The sequence below is a fragment of the Molothrus aeneus genome, chromosome 29, assembly GCF_037042795.1.
Source record: "Molothrus aeneus isolate 106 chromosome 29, BPBGC_Maene_1.0, whole genome shotgun sequence".
Classification (NCBI taxonomy): Eukaryota; Metazoa; Chordata; class Aves; order Passeriformes; family Icteridae; genus Molothrus; species Molothrus aeneus.
In genome coordinates this window covers 1,931,555-1,957,229 of record NC_089674.1, presented here as the reverse complement: position 1 = coordinate 1,957,229, position 25,675 = coordinate 1,931,555, and the positions used below count along the sequence as shown (strand labels likewise).

Sequence of the window (25,675 nt, the reverse complement as noted above, 5' to 3'; positions counted from 1 at the left end):
ATGTCCCACAGCAGTGCTGTGAGCACAGGGAGGAGCTGCATGTCCCACAGCAGTGCTGTGAGCACAGGGAGCAGCCACAGCCCCACAGAACCCACCCTGCATCTCACCCCCAGCTCTGCCAGGGCTCAGCTGCCCCCCTTGGGAAGGGGCACTCCGAGGCACCAGCTCCAAGGGCTGGTCTCATCTGCCACAAGGCTGCACAGTCAGTGCTCATGCATGGAGGGGGCAGTTCTGCTCAGACCCCATGCAAATGCAATCTAGTCCCTGGAGTGACTTGGACAAAGACCATCCCTCTGTCTGTAGCCCAGGAGTAACAACTCTGTGACCCCGTCACTGGGGACCCCCAGCCACTCCTGCAGTGACACCCCTGAGCACGCCAGGTGCTGTCACTGCAGGAGCAGCCCTTGGCACTGTGGCTGCAGGGGGGTGCTGTGCACACAGCTGGCTGCAGCATCACTGCAGACCAGGGCACCCTGTGCCCACAGCACCCAGGAGCATCAGCAGGGCCACACTGCTGCCCACCCTCAGTCTTTTTCTGCAGCACAGCAAACCCTCAGTGCCCCCAGGAGCTGGGCACTGCCCCACCACACTTCCCCCAGGAGAATGTGCATGACCAGCAGCTCAGTGCAGGCAGCCAGGACAGAAGGAAGAGCAAAGGCAGGGTTACCTCAAAAAAGAGGCCATTTGAGGGGTCACTGCTTCCCCCTTTTCAGGCTGGCTCGTTTCACTATCTGAGCCCCCATCCTGCCCCCAGAGACCTCTGGTTTCGGGACGCGCACTCGCATCTCCTCCTGAGGGAGCCGAAGGGGCAGGGAGCAGGACATCACCCAGGTGGACAGACAGACACAGAGAAAAGGACAGGAAAGGGAAAGGTAGAGTCAGTTGGCAGGCAGAAAACACCAAGCAAGAAGACTGGCGCAGTGGGCACGATTTGCTTTAGAAATCTTAGAGGGGACACAGGAGAGGAGTGCGGGGCAAAGGAAGGACAGAGGGTGACATCGACCCAGAGCCTGAGAGTCCTGCAGAAACCCAGGGCTATGAGCCACACTGTACCTTGGCACCCAGACCATCCCGGTGCAAGATGGAGTATTTCATGAAGTGATCATCCTCAGCCTCCAGGTCTTGGGGCTCCTGCAGGGAGCCCTCCAGGATCAGCTCCTCCTGCTCCTGCCTGTCACCCATGTCACCAGGGCCCAGCTGGCGCACCACCTTCCGGATAATCTGTGGAGACCCACAGAGCTGCGTGTCACAGCCAGCCCCAGGGCACCGCGAGTCCCTGCTCACCCAGCCCGCGGCTGTGAGCTGGAGAAATGCCGTGAGTGTAACCCAAGACAGCGGCACAGCAATGCCCTACATGGGCTGCAGGGCTGGAGGGGAGAAGGGAAAGGCTGGAAGGGAGAAGGGAAAGGCTGCAGGGCTGGAAGGGAAAAGGGAAAGGCTGCAGGGTGGAGGGGACAAGGGAAAGGCTGGAAGGGAGAAGGGAAAGGCTGCAGGGAGCAGGGGAGAAGGGAAAGGCTGCAGCGTGCCCTTACCCACACCCTGATCACTCACTCACCTTCTTGGTGATGATATTGCCTTGATCGTCTGTGAACTGCTCCTCGGTCACCTGCTCTCCAGGCAGATGAAGGGCTTCATTCCCCTGCAGGAACAGGACGGGGGGAGATCAGGGCATGAGAGGGCGGTGAGGGGAGTGGTTCACCTGGCAGAACAACACACCTGACACGAACCCCGCATCCCTCCCTGCCCTGCCCCGTCCCTGCTTTCCTCTGCATCTGCCCGGGGCTGCTCTCTCCGCTCTCGTTACCTTCAGCAGGACTCGCCGGCGGACGACCCTGGCGGAGAGAGCCTCCTCATCATCCGCCAGCCCCTGGCTCTCCCCGAGCTCCTTGTCCAGCTCCCGATGGGCGTGTTTGAGCAGGAAGCGCACAGAGCCCCTGACGATGTGCATCACGTTCTGGCAGCTGACCAGCAAGAAGGCCAGCAGCACCAGAGCGATCAGCAGCTGGGCTAGGAAAGCCCACATCGTGCCCGGCCGCGCTGTCAGAGCCCGGCCATGCCGCGCCGCCGCCTGCCCGCGGCTCCCGGGAGCTGCCGGAGCCGCAGCCCCGCCGGCGGTGGGCGGCGAGAAGGGAGCGGGCAGGTGGAGCGTCCTGTGCGGTCATGTGGCCGGGACTGCCCCGGCCAGGCAGCCACAGGACAGATCTGTCCCTGTTCTCTGTCACCCGGCCAGGCAGGGCAGGACAGGTCTGTCCCTGTTCTCTGTCACCCGGCCAGGCAGTGCAGGACAGGTCTGTCCCTCTGTCAGCTTTTCCAACAGCCTGCCCCATGGCCAGGAGAGCAGGACAGATCTGTCCCTCTGTCAGCTTTTCCAACAGCCTGTCCCATGGCCAGGAGAGCAGGACAGATCTGTCCCTCTCTCTGTCACCCTGCCCAACAGCCTGTGCCATGGCCAGGAGAGCAGGACAGATCTGTCCCTCTCTGTGTCACCCTTCCCAACAGCCTGTCCCATGGCCAAGGGGAGCAGGACAGATCTGTCCCTCTCTATGTCACCCTGCTCAACAGCCTGTCCCATGGCCAGGGGGAGCAGGACAGATCTGTCCCTCTGTCAGCTTTTCCAACAGCCTGTGCCATGTCTAGGCAGTGAGCAGGACAGATCTGTCCCTCTGTCATCTTTTCCAACAGCCTGTGCCATGGCCAGGAGTGCAGGACAGATCTGTCCCTCTTCTCTGTCACCCTGCCCAGGCAGAGAGAAGGAGAGATCTGTCCCTCTGTCACCCTTCCCAACAGCCTGTCCCCCTGACTATGGTGGGCAGTCCTGGGTCACAGGATAATTGAAGCCCAGATCTTTGAGGTGTCATTGGAGTCATACCTGACTCAGGTAACACAGGGCTGAGCAGTCACCTCCGAGCGTGGCCGCGCGTGCCTTGGCTGGGGAAAGGTGCTCACCCTCACCTTGTACCTGCTGGCTCTGTGTGACCGTGGCATCAAGCCCCCCACCCAGCCTGGCCCCTAGACCAACTCTATTTCTGGCTCCAGCAGGCTGTTGGGCTGCCAGCCAGGGCAGATACTCAATAAGGAACGACTCTGGGAGGGTGACTGGGTTATAAATGGAGAGCAAGAGCTCAGGTATCAAGCACAGCGGGCTATTCTGGGCTGAGAGGCACCCCAAAGGGCAGGAAGTATGCCAGGGGAGTTGAGGAGGTCTGCTGTCACCTGGTCTGCCTGACAGGCCCTGCAGCAGGCTCCAGGAAAGGCTGTCCATAGGGTCACACCTTCCCGCAGGGCTGACTCCCCTGCTCCTGCTCTCACCTGCCCAAAGAAGCGGCTGTGGGGCTCCTCCTGCCAGCCGCCTGTGGGGTGCTGGGGCTGCCAGTCGCTGTCCTCTGCAGAGCTGACCCTCATCAGCTCCGTGGCTGCCACCAGGACCTGCTCTTGCTGCTGGCCCTGTGCCCCAGAGGCTGTGGTGTGCGTTGGGAGCAGCCTTCGGGTGACTCCCTCCTGCCAGGAGCCCGCTGTCAGGTCCTGTAGGCAGGAGATAAAGGAGCCTTCTGCATTCCAGTCCCTCAGCCTGGGCACCAGAGAGGGACAGGGATAGGGAGAGAGAGACAGAGAGAGAGAGGGGCAGTCAGCTTTGCACGGAGTGCTGCACCCTGAGCAGCAGCCGAGCTCCGGCAGGCACACCTGCACCACACCTGCACCCCATGGGCACACCTGCATCACACCTGCACCCCACAGGCACACCTGCACCACACCTGCACCCCATGGGCACACCTGCATCACACCTGCACCCCACAGGCACTGCTGGGCACCCCATGGGCACACCTGCACCACACCTGCACCCCATGGGCACACCTGCACCACACCTGCACCCCACAGGCACTGCTGGGCACCCCATGGGCACACCTGCATCACACCTGCACCCCATGGGCACACCTGCACCACACCTGCACCCCATGGGCACACCTGTACCACACCTGCACCACACCTGCACCCCATGGGCACACCTGCACCACACCTGCACCCCACAGGCACTGCTGGGCACCCCATGGGCACACCTGCACCACACCTGCACCCCACAGGCTCACCTGCACCCCACAGGCACACCTGCACCACACCTGCAGCCCACAGGCACACCTGCACCCCATAAGCACACCTGCACCACACCTGCAGCCCACTGGCGCTGCTGGGAGCCCAGCAGAAGCAGCACAAGATGCACAGATGCACAAAAGGCACAGGCCACCTCCATGCCATGCTCCCTGCCCCTCCCGCAGCCTCACAGCTTGGCCAGGGTCTGAGGCAAGAGCATGCTGTGCTCTCGTGGTCTAGTGTGGTCTAGCTCTAATTCTAATGTGGTCTAATGTTGTGGAGCATTTCTGGGTGCTGCCAAGGATTTCATGAGTCCAGTGCCACTGGAAATGTGATGTCACCCTGAATTTTTAAGATTTTCTAAGCCTTCTGATGTTTACATTCTTGTAATGAACTTTCTCACACACTTTCTGCAAATAACTCATTGTTTTGCATTCTTTTATGGAGGAGGAGAAATTTGATGGGCTGTTGGTTTGTCCAGTGTCATTGGAGAGGCGGCACTGTCACCCTCCAATCCACTGTCACTCTTGGAAATCTATAAATGTTGGAGTCAGAAAGCAAACTTCCCTTTTTCTTCACCCTGAGAGCAGCAGTGTGTGTGCTCGTGTTGTGTCCTGTAGTGACCATGTGGGAGGAGGCAGCCCAGGTTAGGGTTGGCTCTCCTAAGTACAACCTCCATGCAGGGCCTGGCTGACTGGGGGTCTCTTCCAGGAGCCCTCCAGAGCATTGCCAGAGAGGAGTGAGGCCCAGCCATGGTTCTGTGTACTGCAGATGCCTGGGCTGCAGAGCTGGAGAGCAGCAGGGAAGCAAGCAAAGCAGGGAGATCATTGCAGCTGGCCCAGCACAGGGCAGTAGCTGGCAAAGCACTTGTGCTCCCCTGCCACGCTCACCCAGGCTGCAGTACCTGTCTGCACTCTTCTCCACATCATGGCTAAAGGTAGGTGATGTCAAGATCCTGGTTTGCACCTTCTCCTGAACTGAAACAAAAGAGACTTCACTCTCCGGGTCCTGCTCCCCAGTCCCTGGTTGATGATCACCAGATGGCATCTTCCCCTCTGGCCTCTGCCCCTCCTCCTGCTCTAGAAGGTCAATCAGCCCATTCATGGCATCTGAGTCCACTGTGTCATCCTCAACCAGGTCCATAGAGCCCATGTGGTCTGGGCCATGAGCATCTGCTAGGAGCTGCCCTGGGAAGCGGCCTTCGCTCGTGGCATCCGAGTCCTCAGCCTTGCTGCACTCCAGAGAGGAGTCCTCAGCAGTCACCAGCGAGGGGGTGAGCCCCGAGGACCACACCTGCATGTCGGACATCTCCATCAGGGCATCCTGCTCAGTGGCAGCCATGGGGATAGCATCCATGATGGCCACCTCATTCCAGTACTGGTCGGCACGCAGCGGGGATGGCAGTGTGTAATGCAGGGAGGCAGGGGACAGCAGCTCGTCCTGCAGTGAAGCGTAACCTAAATGGGCAGACAGAGGCATCATGTCCAGCAGCCACCCTCACGCACGCACAAGCACGGTGGGGCAAAAGGGAAACAGCTTCTGGGAGGAATGGCAGCCCCAAGGACAGCAATGGGCATGCCCCAGCCCCCTGTGGCCAGGCTGAGCAGGGCTGTGCTCACAGCGGATTTCACAAGGTCCCTGCAAATGCTGCCATGCCTCCCTTCAGATCCTGGGGCTGCTTTGGGCAGGTCCTGGGGCTGCCTCCGCCCTGTGAGGAGGACTGGCCTGGTGTTCACACGATTCTCCATCCACACTGCAGGACACAGTGCCCTCTTTGCTACCCTGCTCCATCAGCCCCCCTGGCCCCTGCCCACAGCCCCCATCCAGCATCAGCTGGCCATTAGCCTGGAGTTCAAGTAGTCAAGTCTGGCAGGCACCAACGCTCAAAGCCAAACACTCTCCACAGCACAGAGGAGCGGGTTGGAAGTACCATGAGCACAGAAGGATGGCCCCAGAGCATGCCATGCAACCCCAAGGCCCTGCAGAAGGCAGCCAGGGCCTTACAACCCCGCTGGTGTCTCCAGGGCTACAAACCATTGTCATGTCTCATGCCCAGGGCCATGTGCACAGCTCAGGCACGTCCATATGAGCCACAACCAAGCCAGGCACTCCCACCCATGCAGGTGGCTCTGCTCAGCCTTTTCCAGCTTTGAGCCATTTTTTCACCCCTGGATTTCAGCAGTGAACCCGTTCTGCTGCCCTGGCAGCCAGGGAATGCCAGCCACAGCCAAGGCACAGGTACAGCTTGGCACAGGAAGGGCACTTCACCCATGGGCACCCGGTGCCTGGCCAGGGGCATGCAGTGCAGTGCCAGCAAGGGAAGGAGCTTGGGATTGTGCACAAGAAGGCTTGGGATGGCTGCCTGCAAGCATGCCAGCTCTCAGAGGGGCAGTCCCTGGTGACATGCAGTCGCTGGAGCAGGATGCGGCTCCCAGAGGGCTTAGCTGAGGTGGAGACAGTGGAGACAGGCAGTGGGAGATGAGAGAAGGAGAGGCCAGGATGAGCTCAGAGGAGAAAGATGAAAAGAAGTGACCCACAGGAGTGCCCGCACCTGGCAGCACTAGGTGGCATGTTTGAGAAAACAGAACAAGGGGAGAGACAGAGAGGGAGAGAGCGATGAGCCAGCGCTGCAGGGCCACAGCCACAGTGCAGGGCTGCAGCAGCACAAAGCCCTGCCCCTGCCTGCTGTGCTGGCTCCCCAGCAGCGTGTGCCACAGCTGACTCTGGCTGTGTCCCCGCATCCAGGTCCCCTCTGCCTGGCACCCACCACCGGCTGCACAGCCGGGACTCAGTGAGCTCCACTGGCAGAGCCAGAGACACCTCTCACCTCTCACACTGGGATGAGGAACACATGTCAACCCCACCTAGGGTGTCTCTGAGAAAGCACTATGGCAGAGCCAAGCTTCCTGCAGCACAAGCCCCAGTGAAGAGGCCACATCTGCCAGCAAAAAGTGCCCACTCCCTTCTCAGTGGGTGCAACCTGCTCAGGCAAGACCCCAGCCCCAATGTCCGCACAGAATGTGCCCCCAGGGCCCTGCTGCGTTCCCTGCCGGACGGTGGGGCTCACCATTCATCTGGGACGGTGAGAGGGAGTAGTCTCTGTCTGAGAAGCGCCAGCTCCCCTTCAGGCTGCGGCTCTGCCGGCCCGAGCCCTCCAGCATGTTGACGATCTCGCTGCGGTCGATGTTCCTCAGCGCCGTGTACAGGTTCTCAACTGCAGGGGGAAGGTGGTGTCAGCAAACCAGTCACTTGGGGAGTGTGAAAAATGCACGTATTTTATGATTGGCTTTTGGCAAATATTCAAATTAATACTGTATGTGTTGTGTTAGAAAGTAATGCTGTATTAATTCTCTGTGTTAAATATAGTTTTAGGTTGTAAAAATTGTTAAAATAGAAACGATGCTATGTAGGATACTTTTTTTAAAGAAAGGACTCTCAGTGAGATAGCAGCCACAGGACACCTGAATCTTTCAGAGAAAAAGAATTTATGGCCCTCTTATCAGAAGAAACGAACTTCTTCCTGCCTCGAAGGCGCTGTTAGGATTAGAAGGAAGAAGCTGACACTGACCAGACAGAATCCTGTGTTTGAATGGAATTTATGCATCATGTATGAGGTGTATGAATATGCAACAGGCTATTGCTTTTAAGGGTTAATCCTCTGTTAACGTGGGTCCTTTTTCGGGCTCGTGCTGCCCAGAAAAAGGTACCCGGACATCCGTAACTCTTTGTATTTGTTGTCTCATATTGTCCTAAATCAAATTGTCCAAATCATTACTACTCTAATTGTGTTACTATTTTTATAACCATTTTATTACTATTAAACTTTTAAAATTCCAAAACCAAGTGATTGGCATTTTTCACAGGGAAGCACAGCCATGCCCCAGGCACCCTCCAGGTGTGGGAAGGCAGATATGCCTGGACCACCACTGCAAAGGCAGCCAGTGGTGCTTGAAGATGCACAAAGTGCTCTGCAGGGCTCGCCCTGCCACCTCTGTGCCTGTGAAGGGGAACCACAGCTACTCACTCTTGACATTCTTGCCCTCACGGCTGGCCCAGAGGTTGAGTAAGGCGATGCTCTGCTCCAGGAGGGAGTTGGGGTTCTCCACACGTATCCTGTTGATGTCATCCACCCCAAACTGCAGCTCACGCGCCAGCTCTGGGGAAAGCACCGGGTCAGTATCACACCCTCGGGTGCCCACCACCAGGCTGGCCGTGCTGTGAAGGGCTCAGCCAGTGAAGGACCAGTGCAGAGACCCTCTGTTCCATACAGCTGAACACAGCAGGACATGCAGGAGCTGGGATGGGGCAGGGGTTGAAGCCCCCCAGCTCAGGCTGGCTGTGACTAGCACAGGAAGGTCTCAAGTGTGGGCTCTGCTGCAATGAACAGCAGCAAGGTGTACAACTCCCAACAAAGCCCTAGCCTGGCAGCCATGCATGTGAATATGTGCACAGCCATGGGAAGGTTCAATTTAGTGCCCTGGAATGCTCGCAGCAGGGCTGCACTGCAAAGCAGCCACTTCCAGCCTCCCTGAGTGCCAGCTTTGCCAGGAGTGCTGTGTATCCTCAGAACCCTCAGGTGCACTCACCTGCCCAGCTGAGGCCCAGCTGCTCTGCTATGTCAACCATCTTCTGGTCTGCCTTGTCTGTGCTGCTCAGAGAGCCTGCAGGAGGAGAAGGAGTCACAGCTCAGCTGCACAGGGCCCTGCCCCAGAGCAGTGAGGGGAAGGGGTGCTGGCCCTGGCGTCACACAGACCCTGCAGGCAGCACCAAGGGAACCTCCAGGGAAAGGGAAGTTGCTGTGAGTGCAACTATGACAGGATCATCCCAGCTCTGCACTGGTTTGGGCACCCCAGGTGCAGGTGGTGAGTGGGCTGGGATGCTCCCAGCAGGCTGCATACCAAAACTGGTCTCACTTAGGATGCTGTATCGCTCCCGCAGAGACAATGGGGTCAGTGTCCTCCTCCGCTCATCACTGCCACTTCCCTGTGAGAGTGGTGACAAACCAAGGGGTCAACAGCTTGAAGAGAGGGCAGCAGCTCTGCCCTGACATGGCTGCTTCTCCTTCACCTCCTGAGTGGCATGGCATGGCCACGTGGAGCAGGTGAGGACAGCAAGGGCTGTCCCCTGCACTTGGGGGAGGGATGGGCCCTACCAGAGTGCCAAAGGCCCTACACTGACCTTGCTGCAGGGTGGGATGCTGATGTTCAGGTGGCAGAGCACGTGCTGGAGGTCCTCGTATTTCATGGCCTTGCGCAAGAAGGACAGGGAGCCACTGGCTTCCCTGCTGCTGTCCCTGACCTGAGAGCCAGAGCCCAGTTAGGTTCCTTGGCACCAGCCAAGGGCCCTAACTGCTTGCTCAGCCTTGTACCCTGGCGTTACCTTGATGGGAATGACAAGACGATTCTCCCGGAAGGACTGGAAGAGGAAGGTGCGGGGCTGAGCAGCCTTCTTGACAGGCACCAGGTTCCCTGAGAGTTCCACGTGCAAAGGCATTCCCTCTACCACCTGGCCAGGAGCAGAAAATACGCTCAGACCCCGTGCAGAGCTGCTTGTCCTGCTGCTGGACAGGGCAGGTAACCCTGACTCTCCAAGGGCCAGCCCCTTCCACTGGTATCAGTCTCTGTCACAGACATCTTTTATGAAAAATCCTTTCCTTGGGATTTTTTCTCCTGAGAAGCTGAGAGGCCTCAGGAACAAAATGCAAACAATGGTTATCTGCTGCTGTGGAATGCAACAGGTGCATCTGGGATTGGGCTCATGTGGTTGTTTCTAATTAATGGCCAATCACAGCCCAGCTGGCTTGGACAGAGCCGAGCCACAAACCCTTGTTATCATTCCTTTCTTAGCCAGCCTTCTGATGAAACCTTGTCTTCTATTCTTTTAGTATAGTTTTAATGTCATATATATCATAAAATAATAGCTCAAGCCTTCTGAAACATGGAGTCAACATTCTCGTCTCTTCCCTCATCCTGGGACCCCTGTGAACACCGTCACAAGTCTCCCCTCACTTTGTTATCCCTCTCCCCTCACGTTGCTATCCCTCTCCCCTCCGCACATGCTGCTGGGGACAAACCTCAATGTCCCTGCTGCGGGCCACCTCAGTGAAGTTCTCATGCTGCTCCAAAGTCTTGTCAACCTTGTCATCAGTCATGCAGTAGCAGCGCAGCCGGCCTTCCCGCGCGTCGTTCATCTTGGCAAACACCACAAATTTGGCCATGTAGGGCACGGCTGTCAGCTCCTTGTACAGCATGGTGGCAAAGTGCACGGCCTCAGCTGTGCGTGGGCAGTCGGCCAGCCAGAACCTGCAGGAGATTTGGGTCAGGGGGCTGCTGGGCAGTGGCAGCTGCCCCCCACACCCCTCAACTGTCACCATCATATTTTCTGAAAAATCCTCTTTGCCCAGGATTTTTTCTCCTGAGAAACCTCAGAGAAAAGGAAAACAATAATGATCTAATTTGCTTCTCCTGTGTTATGCAGCTTTGGAATGTGGTTTGGGCATTGTTTATCCAACATGTGAATTGTTTTGACTCAATGACCAATCATGGCCAAGCTGTGTCGGAACTCTGGAAGGAGTCACAAGATTTCATTATCATTCCTTGTAGCCTTCTGTCTGTATCCTTCCTCTATTCTTTAGTATAGTTTTAGTATAGCATTATATCATATCATATCATAATAAATTAGCCTTCTAAGAACATGGAGTCAGATTCATCATTCCTCCTCCATCCAGGGGACCCCGAAAACACCACACTCAACAGTCAACTGGACTGCAAAGGAAGCCCCAAGATTTCTGGACACAGGTGTAGCCCCATCTTGGATGGAGACCCAGCCAAGTACAAATAATGATCCCCTTCCTCCTGCACTCCCAGCTGTCTGTTTCCTGAAGTTTGCTCAGGCAGCATGGGGGTCTCAAAGTTAGAGGAAACCACCCTGCATGTAGGAATAGGGCAGCACAGCACCAGGGGTAAGGGGCTTCTCCTGGCAAAGGCTGTAGCAAGGCCCAAGGAGCACCAGATATCCTCAGGTGGGCACTCTTTTGCTCAGGACTCACCTGGCAGACACATTGGTGGTAAAATTAGCACACTCATTTTCGTAGACTAGCTTTGTGGTGCCTGTTATGTCTTCCCACTGGGCTTGGGCCGTCCCTCCTGCAGCAGAAAGCAAGGGGTGAACATACTGTCTTTCCATAAGCCTGGGGTCTGCATCCCCTGGGCATTTGCTTTCTCCACAGGGGAAATGAGCTCCCTGGAGCTGCACCCCCCGAGGCAGCCCAGCCCATCCCCATGGAGAGCACTCTTGCAGCCTCACCAATCACACTGCAGAGCAGACGAAGGCTGGTGGTGTCACCCTCACCGCTGTCTCGGGGATTGTCCTTCCAGGACGGTGGCAGCGGGATCCGGAGGCCAATGGGGCGGTGGAACTTCCTCCGTCGTGGCTCCACGGTGACAATGGGGCTGAAGGTCGCTTGGTTCCCCAGCAGCTTGGTCACCAACTCATCAGGCACGGGCTGTGCCTGTGGGGGGCACAAGGATGGGCATCAGGGATGGTTTTTCCCCAGGCTGGGGCACAGCCCGGGCTTGCAGAAGCACATCTGAGCCCCAGGCCAGGCTCTCTGAGGCTCACCTGCAGGGCCAGCCTCACTCTCTTGGTGACAGCAGCGTCTGGGAAGGTGGCCTGTACCATGGGCACCAGTGTGCTTTTCAAACACCCTCCCTCAGGGCCGATCATGTCGCAGTCCTGGCAGATCCGGGACATGACCACAAAGTAGAGAGGGAAGTCGGTGGTGATGATGCGGCAGACCCTCTTCTTGTCCAGCTCCTCCTGGCTCTCCAGCTCTGCAGGGGCAGCACAGCCATCAAACAGTGCTCATACACTGAGCCTGTGGCTGTCACTGCTCATACACCAAGCCTGTGGATGTCACTCAGTGCTCATACACCAAGGCTGTGGCTGTCACTGCTCATACACTGAGCCCGTGGATGTCACTGCTCATACACCAAGCCTGTGGCTGTCACTGCTCATACACCAAGGCTGTGGCTGTCAGTGCTCACACACCAAGCCCATGGATGTCACTCAGTGCTCACACACCAAGCCTGTGGCTGTCACTGCTCATACACCAAGGCTGTGGATGTCACTCAGTGCTCACACACCAAGCCTGTGGCTGTCACTGCTCACACACCAAGGCTGTGGCTGTCACTCAATGCCCCACCACGCTTCACTGACCCCACCACCCAGCCCCACTCCACCTCCCAGGCCACCTGCAGCCTGCAGGGAGCTGCCAGGTGAGCAGCCCCTGCCCTGCTGGCCCCCTCACCCTCGTCCATGCCGTTGAGCAGCTGGTCCATGTAGCTCTCCTCGTAGCGGTTGCGGTGCTCCTTCCACACGGAGCCGTTCTCGCTGCGCAGCACCACCAGCTCACGGTCTCCACGCCCATAGGAGGCAAAGTGTGGGATCTCCACGATGACAGGGCTGCAGAGAGCACAGGGAGGCCACTGGCACCCACAAGCTGCCACAAGGACATGCAGGCAGCAAGGTGGCCCTGGGGAAGAAGGACTGCTGACCTCCTCTCTATAAAAGAGAGCTCTACACCTGGGTGGACAGGGCTGCTCAGGGCTTTTGTGACACCATTCTGTTACTCTTGAATGACCCATGCCAGAAACATGCTGCACCCCACAAGAGGTGGGATCTCTCCCCTGGCAACCTCAAGAAGCAGATAGAGGCAGAAGTCTTGCCCTGTATAGTAAAGCCCTCCAGAAGAACCCAGATCTGTTCCCAGTCCTGGTGTGGGCAGCCCAGTCTGCCCTTCTCTTCCCAGCTGTGCTCACCTGAGGAACTGGGCACCAGCAGGCCCCAGAGCAATGATCCGACTGCCCAGACCCTCCTCCTCAGCCAGGGGAGGGGGTGCAGGCAGCTTCTGGGGCTTCACCAGGCGGCAGGTGATGCGGGTGGGCGCAGCGCAGGCGCGGGGCGGGATGACCACGCGCAGCCCGTGGTGCCGGCTGCCCCGCATGGAGCCACCACGAGCATCCACCATGAAGCTCACCAGGAACCTGGAGGGGATAGAATCACAGGAATGTGGGCATCTTGCAGCCAGAGCATGCGTGTGTCGCAGACATCTTTTATGAAAAAATCCTTTCTTTAGGAGTTTTCCTCCTGAGGAGCTGAGAGGCTTCAAGAACAAAATGTAAACATTGATTATCTGCTGCTGTGGAATGCAACAGGTGCATCTGGGATTGGTTGGATGTTGGATGTTTCTAATTAATGGCCAATCACAGCCCAGCTGGCTCAGACAGAGAGTCCAAGACAGCTGCCTTTGTTATCATTCTTTGCTATTCTATTCTTAGCTGGCTTTCTGATGAAAACTTTTCTTCTATTCTTTTAGTATAGTTTTAATGCAATATATATCATAAAATAATAAATCAGCCTTCTGAAACATGGAGTCAGATCCTTGTCCCTTCCCCACTCCAAGAACCCCTGTGAACACCATCACATGCAGGTGCTGCACAGGCTGGGCACTCACCCTGTGTGCACGGGGCTGGCCACTGGGCTGATGTTATCTGAGGTCTCCGTGGCTGGGCTGCTGGGGATCAGAGAGTCCTCATCGAACTCTTTGGAGGGCTGTGAAAGGCAGGGAAGAGACCTTGTGGGCAAAGGGTCCTGTCTTGGGGTGCTGAGCCTGCCCACCCTTACACTGGACCGTCCTGTAGCACCGGGTCAATGCCCATTACCCACCACACACTTGAGCTCTGTGGTGCTGGGGGAGCCTGGGGGAGGCCATGGCAGGCTGTTTCTCATGCTCACCTCCTGTGGGGACACCGAGGGTGCATGCAGCAGGCTGACTTGCTCAGCTTCTGTCTCCACAGGTCCTACCTGCTCAGTCTCCTCAGCTCTGGTCACCACAGTTTCAGGTGGGACGCAGGGGACCTGCAGGACAGCTGGAGACTCCACCCTGCCAGGAGAGGGTTAGTGACAGCCATGGAAGTGTTAGGGTCCCTCAACCCCTGCCCATCGATCCCCACAGAGTCCTGGGGCCACTGGATAAAAGGAAATGAAGCAGCAGCCCCATGTCCCGCTGCAGGAACAGCACTGAGCAGCTTTGCCTGCTGTGCCAGCCCGTGAGGGCTCAGTGATCTGTTCCTTGCCTGGAGTTTTATGTGCCCCTTGCCCAGCACAAGGCTGGTCCTGTGCCCTGTACCAGCTCCCTCCCCACCATGCAGTGTCTCTTACGTTTGCTCCAGTGTCGTTGTGGTCATGAACTCCAGCAGCTCTCTTTTGCCTTCCTGCTCTCTGAGATCAGGAGTCTTGGGCTTTGCAACCAGCTCTTCCTCTGAAACCAAGAGTTGGCTCAGCAAGCAGAGGCAGAGGGACAAGGGAACACGGACACCCAGCCCTTGCCAGGGCCCATCCCTGCTCCCACTGCTGGACACACACGCACACACTCTTGGCCCCTGGGTCTCAGCCAGACACAGGGAGGGCTTTGCTGCCTGCCAGGATGGCTCTGCTGGCAGGGCAGAACAGGGGGACAGGGGCTGTGGGAGCCACTGGGGAATCTGGCTGCTCACTGGGAAACCTCCTTCTCACAGCACCAAACACAGTGCAGAGACTGCAGGGGACGCCTGGGACAGGGATATAGGCACCACTGGGGGTGCAGGAGGCTGGCCTAACACTACCCCTCACTGGAGGCACAGAGCTCTGCCAATGCTGACCACTGGCCCCATTAATACCTGCTAATTAGCTGATCAGGGTTTGGCTCTGGCCAGTGCCCTGTGGGAAGGGTGTCCTGCACTTCCTGCAGCAGACACAGTGCCCCAGAGATGGGGAGGGGGCCACAGCAGCACAGAGACCCTTGAGCTCTCAGGTTAATAATCCCTGTTCTGGCCAGGATGGCATGGGGCAGTTGTGGAGGGGCACCAGGGATTGTCACAGGACCAGGTTCCTCCACCTGCCACGGACAGGGCCTGGGTCTGACAGGGGGGTCAGGGCCCTCCCGAGTGGGAGGATGCCCATTCATGCAGTCACACCACAGCAAGCAGCACGGACACGGGTTGGCAGGGCAGGATGGCAGGGCTGGCTCTGCAGAGCCCCGGAGCAGCAGCAAGGCTCAGCAATGGACATGGCGTGCGGATGGTCAGTGGCCATGGGGTGAAATGGGCCATTGAGCTGGGGCAGGGGACACATTTCATACCCATTACTGTGACATGAGCAGTGCCTGCAAAGTAAGAAGAGGCAAAAGTGAGGTATTGGTGGGAGGGTGCAGGAGCAAACCAGCTACAGCTGGGCTGGGAGCTGGGACCCTCCTTGCCTGAGCAAGGCACAGTGGGGGCTCTGCATGCCCAAGGGCTCTCTGCACAGCCCCTGGGGCATGGGATCACGGAGATGTCCAGATATATCCCTCCTGCATAGTGCAGGGAAGCACCCAAGGCAGGAGGTGTCACCTCAGGAGCCTGGTGGGCTTCCCTCATCCTCTCTGCAAGGCCTCAGCAGGGCCCACGCAGCTCCCTGGCCTGGGGGTGTCCCTGTTCCAGCAGGAACACCAGTGCCATCCCCTTGACACTGACCCAGCCGTGTGGCAGATCTCTGGGATGGTGGGACCCAACTCCCACCCCTCACCTTCATCCTCTGACACGTCCAGAATCTCGTCTACAGTCTCTGGGAAGCTCATGCGGTGCTTGTCACCAACAGACTGTGGGAGCAGAGCAGAGTCAGCCTATAGGAATGTGACAAAACTATCCATTGTCCCCTTAAAAAGGAAATAAGCCCAGAAGTTTCTCTACTCAATTAGTGAAAAGACCTCATAGGACCTGGGGGACTTCACCTCAAACTTAAGGATACCCAATTGGACAGGAGCCAGAAAGTCTTGTATAGGAATGTGCTCCCTGTTGACAGAATGACAAAACTATCCTTTGTCCCCTTAAGAAGGAAATAAGCCCTCTCCTCAATTAGGGGAAAAGACATCTCACCTCAAACTTAAGGATAACTAATTGCACAGAAACCAAAAAGTCTTGCCTGAGCAACTTACTAGAAAAAGAAGAGAACAAAGAGAAACTAATCGCTTTTGTGAGGTGTTTTACCAGGAGCAAGAACCTCTTGCGCTTGGCTCGGTTTTTCTCTGTAAAGAGTTTTGTTATTTTGCCTTTCATTAAAACCTTTTTGTTTCCAACACTGCAACAGAAGCCATCCTGCTGATTCTATACCTTCTGAGGTAGCTGAGCTATCTTGGGTGTGAAATAAACCTCCAAGAGCTTGTGAGACCTGGCTGGAGGAGACCCCCATTTTGCTGCACAGCCACCTGCAGCTGACTCCTTGCACTCGGGCTGGGCACCCAGCTGCAGACCTTTCCCAGCCCCAGCCCTCCTCCCCAGCATCCTGGCCCTGGCACCCAGGGGCTCACCGGGATGTCGGTTTCCTCTGTGACAATCTTGAGCACGTCTGTGACAGAGATGTAGCCGAGGCGCTTCGCGATGGCCAGGGGAGTGGTGCCATTCTGTGCCCGGGGGAAAGAGGGTCAGCAGCAGCCACAGGGCAGCTCAGAGAGCAGAGGAGCAGGGGGGGCACGGCACTCACCGTGCTGATCTCGTTGGGGGACGCGCCGTGCTTCAGCAGCAGCGTCACCACGTCCGTGTGGCCCTGCTGCGCTGCCTGGTGCAGGGGGGTGTAGCCCAGCTGCAGGGGAGCACAGAGCACGCTGCAATCAGTTCTGGAAGGTGCTGCCCCAGAAATGCCCAGAAATGCCCCCAGGCCTCTCGCACACAGTGCTGCGTGCCTGGAGCATGAGGACAGCTCCACTTCCCTATCAACCTGCACTGTCACCATGATATTTTCTGAAAAATCCCTTTACCAGGATTTTTCTCCTGAGAAGCTGAGAGGCCTCAAAGGAAAATGTAACCAATGGTTATCTGCTGCTGTGGAATGCAACAGGTGCATCTTTGATTGGTCTCATGTGGATGTTTCTAATTAATGACCAATCACAGTCCAGCTGGCTCAGACTCTCTGAGAGTCACAAGTTTTGTTATCATTCCTGTCTATTCCTTTCAAGCCTTCTGATGAAATCCTTTCTTCTATTCTTTTAGTCTAGTTCTAATATATCATTTTCTTTAAATATAATATATATCATAAAACAATAAATCAGCCTCCTGAAACATGGAGTCAAGATTCTCATCTTTTCCCTTTTTCTGGAACCCCTGTGAACACCACCACATTTGCCCATGGCAGAAGGGTCCTTGGAGTTCTGTACCTTAGTCTTGGCATTGACATCTGCTTGGTGCTGCAGCAAAAACTTCACCAGCTTGATGTTCCCATAATGGCTGGCCACGTGCAGTGGGGTGTAGCCCATCTGAAAGACAAGATCAGGTCTCTCTGTGCCCTTACCACTTCTTTCCGCCCTTCTGCCTTGGATATGCTCATCCCTCAGGCAAGCCCCCGTGCATGAAGGATGAGGCACGCATGTGGGGGCTCCCCAAAAGCCCAAGACCAAAGCACAGGGCTTCAAACCATGCTGTACCTGTGGGTACAGAGGTGAGCTATAGGAGCAGGCAAGAATCACCCCTCCAGAGAGGTGGGGGGAAGAGGAGGAAAAGCCCCCAGGACACAGGTGGCAAAGTGGTAAGGATGCCTGCTAGAAGGGAGTCTCTTGCAGAAATAAAAAGAAAATAAATGCTCTTCCCTGAGCAGGCCTAGAGGTAGCTCCCCCATGTGTTTCACGAAAGCCGTGGTCAATGCACTACTTTACCCTGGTCACTGCATCCACTGTGACTCCATGCTTCACCAGAACGTCAGCAACCTGCACATGCCCCTCTTGGGCCACGAGATGGAGAGGAGTCAGGCCACTCTGCAAAGAGAGGAGGTCTCAGCACAGTGGCACTGCCACCACAGCAGGGACTCTCTTGGTCTCCAGCCTGGCAAACTGACTGACACAGTGCCCTGCTGCCCAAAGGCAGGAGGCAGAGGGGCTGCACCACCCTCCAGACTGCTGTTCTCTGCTGTTCTCTGCTGTTCTCTGCTGTTCTCTGCTGTTCTCTGCTGTTCTCTGCTGGCTGGTTTGCCTCCAGCCTGGCAGGATGCTCTGGGACAGCTTACCTTGTTGCCTAGGTTGCCGTTGGCTTGTTTGGAGAAGAGCAGTGCCACCATGTCTGCGTGCCCCTCCTGGGCAGCCAGGTGCAGGGGAGTGACTCCCTGCATGGACTCAGCATTTGCAGAGGCCCCATACTGCAGCAGGCTGCTGGCCACTTCCATCTGGTTCTGCTTGGCAGCGATGTGCAGGGGGGTGTACCCGTTCTGCAGGGAGAGAGAGGCTCATTGCAGCGCTCAGCCCTGCCAAGCAGAGCTGAAAGGACAGGAGGTGCCACCCTACCCCTCTGCAGGCCAGGCCTGCCCTTCCTAGCTGCCTCCAGAGCTCAGGGGTGCCCCCCTAACACCATCTCTCTGACAGCAACCAGCCCTGGCACTGATGCCAAATCCCACCCACTCTTCAAGCCAAGTCAGCAGGGGGGGTTCCAAAGACCACCTGCTTCAGGTGTGACTGGGGTGGGCTGTCCTGGAGTTTTCTGTACATGAATTTCTGCAGCAGAAATTGCGATGTCACCCTGATTTTTTAAGATTTTCTAAGCCTTCTGATGTTTACATTCTTGTAACGAACTTTCTCACACGCTTTCTGTAAATCACTCATTGTTTTGCATTCTTTTATGGAGGAGGAGAGATTTGATAAACTGTTGGTTTGTCCAGTGTCATTGGAGAGGTGGCACTGTCACCCTCCAATCCACTGCCACTTTTAGAAAACTATAAATGCTGGAGCCAGAAAATAAACTTCAATTTTCTTCACCTTGACAGCAGCCGTGTGTGCAATTGTGTTGTTTGGTGACCTATAATGTCGCAGACATCTTTTATGGAAAATCCTTTCCTTAGGATTTTTCCTCCTGAGAAGCTGAGAGGCCTCAGGAACGAAATGTAAACAATGGTTATCTGCTGCTGTGGAATGCAACAGGTGCATCTGGGATTGGCCTCATGTGGATGTTTCTAATTAATGGCCAATCACAGTCCGACTGTCTCGGACTCTCTGTCTGAGACACAAGCCTATTCATTCTTTCCTATTCTATTCTTAACTAGCTTTCTGATGAAAACTTTTCTTCTATTCTTTTAGTATAGTTTTAATGTAATATATATCATAAAATAATAAATCAAGCCCTCTGAAACATGGAGTCAGATCCTCGTCTCTTCCCTCATCCAGGAACCCCTGTGAACACGGTCACACTACAAGGACAGTGTGCACCCTCCTGGGGCAGACACAGGGATGAGCCCGGCTGAGGTGTGGAGCTCAACCTCCCAGCACCACAGGGCATCAGCGTTCAGGCAGAGCCTGCAGGGCCCCGAGCCCTGCCTGTGCTGCCACGGAGGCGGCACTGTCACCCTCCAATCCACTGTCACTCTTGGAAAACTATAAATGCTGGAGTCAGAAAGCAAACTTCCCTTTTCTTCACCCTGAGAGCAGCAGTGTGTGTGCTCGTGTTGTGTCCTGTAGTGACCATGTGGGAGGAGGCAGCCCAGGTTAGGGTTGGCTCTCCTAAGTACAACCTCCATGCAGGGCCTGGCTGACTGGGGGTCTCTTCCAGGAGCCCTCCAGAGCACTGCCAGAGAGGAGTGAGGCCCAGCCATGGTTCTGTGTACTGCAGATGCCCGGGCTGCAGAGCTGGAGAGCAGCAGGGAAGCAAGCAAAGCAGGGAGATCATTGCAGCTGGCCCAGCACAGGGCAGTAGCTGGCAAAGCACTTGTGCTCCCCTGCCACGCTCACCCTCCAATCCACTGTCACTTTTGGAAAACCATAAATGCTAGAGTCAGAAAATAAACTTCAATTTTTCTTCACCTCGAGAGCAGCCGTGCGTGCACTTGTGCTGTTTCATATCCTCTAAGGACAGTGTGCACCCTCCTGGGGCAGGCACAGGGATGAGCCCGGCTGAGGTGTGGAGCTCAACTCCCAGCACCACAGGGCATCAGCATTCGGGCAGAGCCTGCAGGGCCCCGAGCCCTGCCCGTGGTGCCAGGCTGCAGGAGCAGAGCAGCTGGCAGCCACCCGCTGCCCGGGCTGCCGCAGGCACGCCGGGGGCTGGCACCAGCTGCTCCCCGGGCCTGCCCGCTGCCAGGGAAATTAACCCACAAACACCAGAGGTTTGTGTCTAAAGAGGAGACAGAGGAATCTTTTTACTTTATTCCAATCAAGGGAGAGGCCGTGGGGCGTTCCCCTGGGGTCTGTCCAGTTTTGGAGGATGCAGCCTCCCTTTTTATCCCAATTTCCTGTCTGCATTTCCCTTCTCTCTTTCTCCATTTCTGAGGTACTTGAGAGGTTCAGACTTCCCAGAATACTTGATACCAAAGATTTCCCTCTAATGTATAACCCTCCCTCTAATTTTTAATTCTTACAGAATTTAGGGGTTTTTCCCCATTTCTGAGGTACTTGAGAGGTTCAGACCTCCCAACACACCTGATACCCAAGATTCCCCTATAATGCACAACCCTCCCTTTAAATTTTTTAATTCTTACAGAATTTAGGGGTTTTTCTTCCCCGTTGTTTCTTTCATCTTTCAATGCCTAATTTCATTTACCAGCAACCCTAAAGTTTATTTGTAAAAGCAAATATCTCTTTCCATTCATCAATCAGTGCAATCCTTCCCATTGTTTCTTTCATCTCCCAGTGCTGGTTTTATCTCCCAGCAGACCCACAGCTTGTTTGCAAAGACAAATCCACCATTCCTCTCACCAGCATGTCTGCACAGGGGAGAGGGAAGTGCCAGATGGGCAGGGCTGGCACCAGCAGCCACTTGGCTGTTTTGAGGATGCAGCTTTTGCAAACAGCACGGGAAGCAAGGCGCCTGCTGGTGGGCTCTGTGGGGAGATGCTCGCCATGCTCAGGCTCAGAGCTGGGTGATTCTCACAAGCCTGTGGGTTTTGTGACTCACTGCTTCATAGCTGCATGCAAACATTTGCCTGTGCTTTCCCAAACTGCCAGACTGCAGCGCTGCTCTGCAGGACTTGCCATGGAAACACGTTCCCCACGCAGCAGCAGCAGCCAGCGTGCTGCTAGCAGGACCATCCCTGACACAGCCTATCTGCTGGAGCAGGACCACGGCCTGGCACCCTGCCTGCCTGCTCCACCCGCTCTGAGGACAGGCAGGCATCAGTGTGCCTCATGGAGAGAGCCTGGTGGTGATCAGGCCCTCATGCATTCCCTGAGTGCCAGGGTTGAGGGGCAGGGCTGGCCCCAGGCTGGCACTGGACACACAGCACACCCCACATGCCCACATTCCACATGCCCACATCCCCATATCCCCACATCTCCCCATCCCCACATACCCAAATTCACACATCCCCACATCCCCACATCCCCACTGTCACAGACATCTTTTATGAAAAAAATCCTTTCCTTAGGCTTTTTCCTCCTGAGAAGCTGAGAGGCCTCAAGAACAAAATGCAAACAATGGTTATCTGCTGCTGTGGAATGCAACAGGTGCATCTGGGATTGGTCTCATGTGGTTGTTTCTAATTAATGGCCAATCACAGCCCAGCTGACTCGGACAGAGAGTCTGAGCCACAAACCTTTGTTATTATTCTATTCTATTCTATTCTATTCTATTCTATTCTATTCTATTCTATTCTATTCTATTCTAGTCTTAGCTACCCTTCTGATGAAATCCTTTCTTCTATTCTTTTAGTATAGTTTTAATGTAATATATATATCATAAAATAATAAATCAAGCCTTCTGAAACACGGAGTCAGATCCTCATCTCTTCCCTCAACCTGAGACCCCTGTGAACACGGTCACACCCCACATCCCCACGTCCCCACATGCCCAGGGAAGCCCAGCCCAGACTCACCCAGGCTGAGTTGTGTGGGGAGCTGCCCTTGGGAAGCAGCAGCCTGACAATCTCCAGGTTGTTGTGGTGCACAGCCACATGCAGTGGAGTCAGGCCATTCTGTAGTGGGGGAGAGAGGACAGACAGGTGAGACTGAGCCTCTCCCCACACGAGACCACTCCTCCCACAGAAGCAACTCTCACCTTCCCTGCTGCATTGGGCTGAGCGTCGTGTGCCAGCAGCAGCTCTGCCACATCCACCTTTCCATACTTGGCTGCAACGTGGAGAGGGGTAAATCCTTTCTGAGGAGAAAGGCAGCCCATCACAGGGTGGCAGAGATGAAGAGAGAGCTGGCACCTGCTGCAACACAGGAGGAGGCTGCCCCTCCTGCCACAGGGACACTGTGCCACCAGCCTTGCCCCAGCTGAGCCTTCCACAGCAGTGGGCTCAGCAGCCTACCTTGGTCATGCAGGTCTGTGAGGCTCCCTTCTCCAGCAGGGCCTGGGCTGTGTCCATGTGCCCCTCTCTGGCAGTGATGTGCAGGGGCGTGTGCCCTGCTGTGGTGGCCAGGTTGGGGTTGGCGTTGTTCTCCAGAAGGAGTTTGACCATGCCAGTGTGGCCGATGCGTGCAGCACAGTGCAGAGGAGTCTGGTCATCCTGTGAGGGTGGCAAAGAAGCTGTCTGGTGTAAGAGCTTAAATGAGAGATGTGGGACTGCAGGCAGCTCTTCAAAATGCAGTTTATTGTATCCAAAATGCAGTTGATTGTATACAAAATGCAGTTTATTCCATCCAAGAGGTCACAGCAGTCCAGGGTGGTGGGTGACAGAGCTGTGCCCACAGCTGTCAGCTCCAGCTGCAGGCAAGCCTGGAGACCCTTTGGTTTTGGTTACATTGCATTATTTACTTTTCTTTTGGTTACGTTGCATTATAGACTTTCCTTTGCTGAGCATCTTCATACAGTAGAACCAATCTACACCTTAACTATTATCTACAGCCCATCATAACTACTATAATTACCATATTCATGTTACTGTTCTCCAGTCACTCACAGTCAGTACATTACAGTTTAAGCTGGAAGTTGGTTTTCAGTTTTCTTGCAGTGGAAAATTCTGACACCTTTTTTCTACTTGCCACATTTGCTGCCTTGTTTGCCTGTGCTCTCTCCCTGCTTGGTAAAAACATCTTCTTGTTTGGGGTGGGTTTATCCTTTGCTCTAAGCCATAAAAACCCCTTCTAACTCGCACACCCTTTGCCTCCTTGGTGATCCAGCAATTCTTTTTTTCTATATCAAAACTTGCTTCCATCTCTATTCTTTCATCAGACTCTACATTTAAAAATCTTTCTGCTAAGCACACAGATCTGTGAGACTTTCTTGCCAAACTTTCATCCTTCCCAACAGTCTGGGCAGACCAGTCCCTTCTTGTGATGCCAAAGGGACCCCAGCCCTGCTCCCACTGTTGCACAGCCCCTGGTAGGCAGCACTCTGGGCACAGCAAAGAAACCCAGCACCAGCTGTTCCCAGAGCTGATTATCAACAGCTCCTCTGCACCTACCTTGGCCTTGGCATTGGCTTTGGCTTTGTTCTGCAGCAGGTACTTTGCCACATCGGTGTGCCCAGCTCTGGCTGCCATGTGTAGAGGAGTCTCTACTTTCTGCACCAAAGACAGGATAAAGTGGTGAGGCCAAAGGAGGGGAAATGCCTTCCTGCAGTCATTCTGAACAGAGGAGAGCAGTGCCTGCAACCCCTGCTGGTTCGTTGTGCATGGTGTGAGTGCATGGCAGACTCAGCACAAAGCAGAGGGCACCAGGGACTGCTCAGGTGAACAGAGGGTGCAGGACCTGGATATCCTGCTGGACCCCAATAATCTGAGCCCCCAAAGCCCCAGCCAGGGTGGGACTCACCACGTTGGACACATTAGGAGAGGCTCCACGCTGCAGCAGAGTCTTGACGATGGGCAGGTGTCCCATGAAGGCAGCCACATGCAGGGGGGTCAGGCCAGACTGTGAAGAGAAAGAGGCCAAAGAACAAGATAGGACTTATGGCCTTGGCAATATCTCTTAATGTCCCCTCCTCCTTCTCCCCAGGACAGGTAAAATCTGAGTCCCCAGTCTGCCCAAGGACCCTGGCAGGTGAGTGTGGAGGAAACACAGGGAGCTGCTGTCTCCCCTGCATCTCCTTGCCCTTCAGGAAGACACTGCCAGACTAAATCTGAGCTGCAAAGAGCACCAAGAAAAGTGCTGGGGGTATGGCAGTAGCAGCAGGGACATCACACCCTGCCATGCTGCCCACACTGCCCATGCAGAGTCAGGAGAGCTGAGGATGGGCTCAGCCCACCTACCTCTGTGACAGCATCAATGGAGGCACCCGTCTTCAGCAGCAGCTCCATCACTCGGATGTGGTTTTTCTTGCAGGCAATATGGAGGGGCGTGAAGCCATTCTGCAGACAGACAGACGGACGGACAGACGGACAGTCATTTGTGTGAACTCTCCCTCTCCCCTGGCCCAGCCTCCCCACTGTTGCAGACATCTTTAATGAAAAATCTTTTCCTTAGGATTTTTCCTCCTGAGAAGCTGAGAAGCCTCAAGAACAAAATGTAAACATTGATTATCTGCTGCTGTGGAATGCAACAAGTAGATCTTTAATTAGCCCATGTTAGTTGTTTCTAATTAATAGCCAATCACAGCCCAGCTGGCTCGGACAAAGAATCCGAGCCACAAACCTTTGTTATCATTCCTTATTATTCTATTCTTAGCCAGCCTTCTGAAGAAACCCTTTCTTCTATTCTTTTAGTACAGTTTTATTGTAATATATATATCATAAAATAATAAATCAGCCTTCTAAAACATAAGGTCAAATCCTCGTCTCTTCCCTCAACCTGAGACCCCTGTGAACACCGTCAGAGCCCGCCCCCCATTCCTCACCAGGGCTCGGGAGTTGGGCTTGGCCCCCTTCTCCAGCAGCAGCTTGGCCACGCGGTGGTGCCCGCAGTGAGCGGCCACGTGCAGGGGCGTGAGGTGGTCCAGGGTGATGTCGTCGATGTCGGCGCTGTACTGCAGCAGCAGGCGCACGCAGTCCAGGTGGTCACCCTGGGCTGCCATGTGGATGGGCGACAAGCCATTCTGCAAACGTGGAGAACCATGGAGAACCATGGAGAACCGTGGAGAACCGTGGAGAACCGTGGAGAACCGTGGAGAACCATGGAGATCCATGGAGATCCATGGAGAACCACGGAGAACCACGGAGAACCGCGGAGAACCGCGGAGAACCGCGGAGAACCGTGGAGAACCGTGGAGAACCGTGGAGAACCATGGAGCACCATGGAGCACCATGGAGCAGAGCCTCAAGGCTGGGCCACCAGGGGTCCAGGCATCCCTCCCTGCCCCTGCCTTGCTGGGCCACCAGGGGTCCAGGCATCCCACTGTAGCAGACCCCATAGAATTGACCAAGGCTCCGTGGAGGGCTGGGACTTAACAGTAGGAACTGCTGAGTCATGATGAGACAGCAAAATAAGCTCCTGTCTTCTGCCTCTTGAACCCCAGCTTATCTGTGTAACCCCATAGGTCACTTTCCCCTAGCCCCTACTATTGGACAAGTTTGGATCCCTCTGTACCCTATAAAAAGGGGCTGTTTTAGCCCATTCGGCAGAAGCAGAGCCGTCGCTGGAACCCTTCACAGACCCCTCAATAAAACCATCGCTGTGGAACCCCCAGGACGATTTGTTCTTCTCCTCTCTCGTGTCTGCTTCTCCCCT

At 55.5% G+C, this 25,675-nt stretch overlaps 1 protein-coding gene across 3 annotated transcripts in view; it reads right to left on the bottom strand.

Annotated features, from left to right (window-relative positions):
- The window catches only part of ANK1 (ankyrin 1), a 69,963-nt gene that overhangs the window by 3,551 nt on the left and 40,737 nt on the right, over window positions 1–25,675 (bottom strand). The window contains exons 10-43 of one of the 3 annotated variants that reach the window (XM_066567426.1): window positions 24,846–25,043; window positions 24,262–24,360; window positions 23,825–23,923; window positions 23,476–23,574; window positions 22,381–22,578; window positions 22,125–22,223; window positions 21,943–22,041; window positions 18,157–18,354; window positions 17,810–17,908; window positions 17,315–17,413; window positions 16,645–16,743; window positions 16,472–16,564; window positions 15,691–15,763; window positions 15,266–15,289; window positions 14,308–14,407; window positions 13,882–14,029; window positions 13,601–13,698; window positions 12,906–13,130; window positions 12,395–12,549; window positions 11,707–11,918; window positions 11,392–11,596; window positions 11,135–11,231; window positions 10,160–10,388; window positions 9,466–9,591; window positions 9,265–9,384; window positions 8,985–9,069; window positions 8,673–8,747; window positions 8,111–8,242; window positions 7,154–7,300; window positions 4,991–5,543; window positions 3,310–3,568; window positions 1,556–1,639; window positions 1,054–1,221; window positions 668–791 (exon numbers count right to left, since the gene is read on the bottom strand). In XM_066567426.1, the coding sequence (XP_066423523.1) occupies window positions 693–791; window positions 1,054–1,221; window positions 1,556–1,639; window positions 3,310–3,568; window positions 4,991–5,543; window positions 7,154–7,300; window positions 8,111–8,242; window positions 8,673–8,747; window positions 8,985–9,069; window positions 9,265–9,384; window positions 9,466–9,591; window positions 10,160–10,388; window positions 11,135–11,231; window positions 11,392–11,596; window positions 11,707–11,918; window positions 12,395–12,549; window positions 12,906–13,130; window positions 13,601–13,698; window positions 13,882–14,029; window positions 14,308–14,407; window positions 15,266–15,289; window positions 15,691–15,763; window positions 16,472–16,564; window positions 16,645–16,743; window positions 17,315–17,413; window positions 17,810–17,908; window positions 18,157–18,354; window positions 21,943–22,041; window positions 22,125–22,223; window positions 22,381–22,578; window positions 23,476–23,574; window positions 23,825–23,923; window positions 24,262–24,360; window positions 24,846–25,043 (4,893 nt within the window). In that variant the 3' untranslated portion in view covers window positions 668–692. Of the gene's footprint in view, window positions 1–667; window positions 792–1,053; window positions 1,222–1,555; window positions 1,640–1,804; window positions 2,024–3,309; window positions 3,569–4,990; window positions 5,544–7,153; window positions 7,301–8,110; window positions 8,243–8,672; window positions 8,748–8,984; window positions 9,070–9,264; window positions 9,385–9,465; window positions 9,592–10,159; window positions 10,389–11,134; window positions 11,232–11,391; window positions 11,597–11,706; window positions 11,919–12,394; window positions 12,550–12,905; window positions 13,131–13,600; window positions 13,699–13,881; window positions 14,030–14,307; window positions 14,408–15,265; window positions 15,290–15,690; window positions 15,764–16,471; window positions 16,565–16,644; window positions 16,744–17,314; window positions 17,414–17,809; window positions 17,909–18,156; window positions 18,355–21,942; window positions 22,042–22,124; window positions 22,224–22,380; window positions 22,579–23,475; window positions 23,575–23,824; window positions 23,924–24,261; window positions 24,361–24,845; window positions 25,044–25,675 lie in introns of those variants that run through there. The other 2 variants (XM_066567427.1, XM_066567428.1) reach the window with 2 other exon arrangements.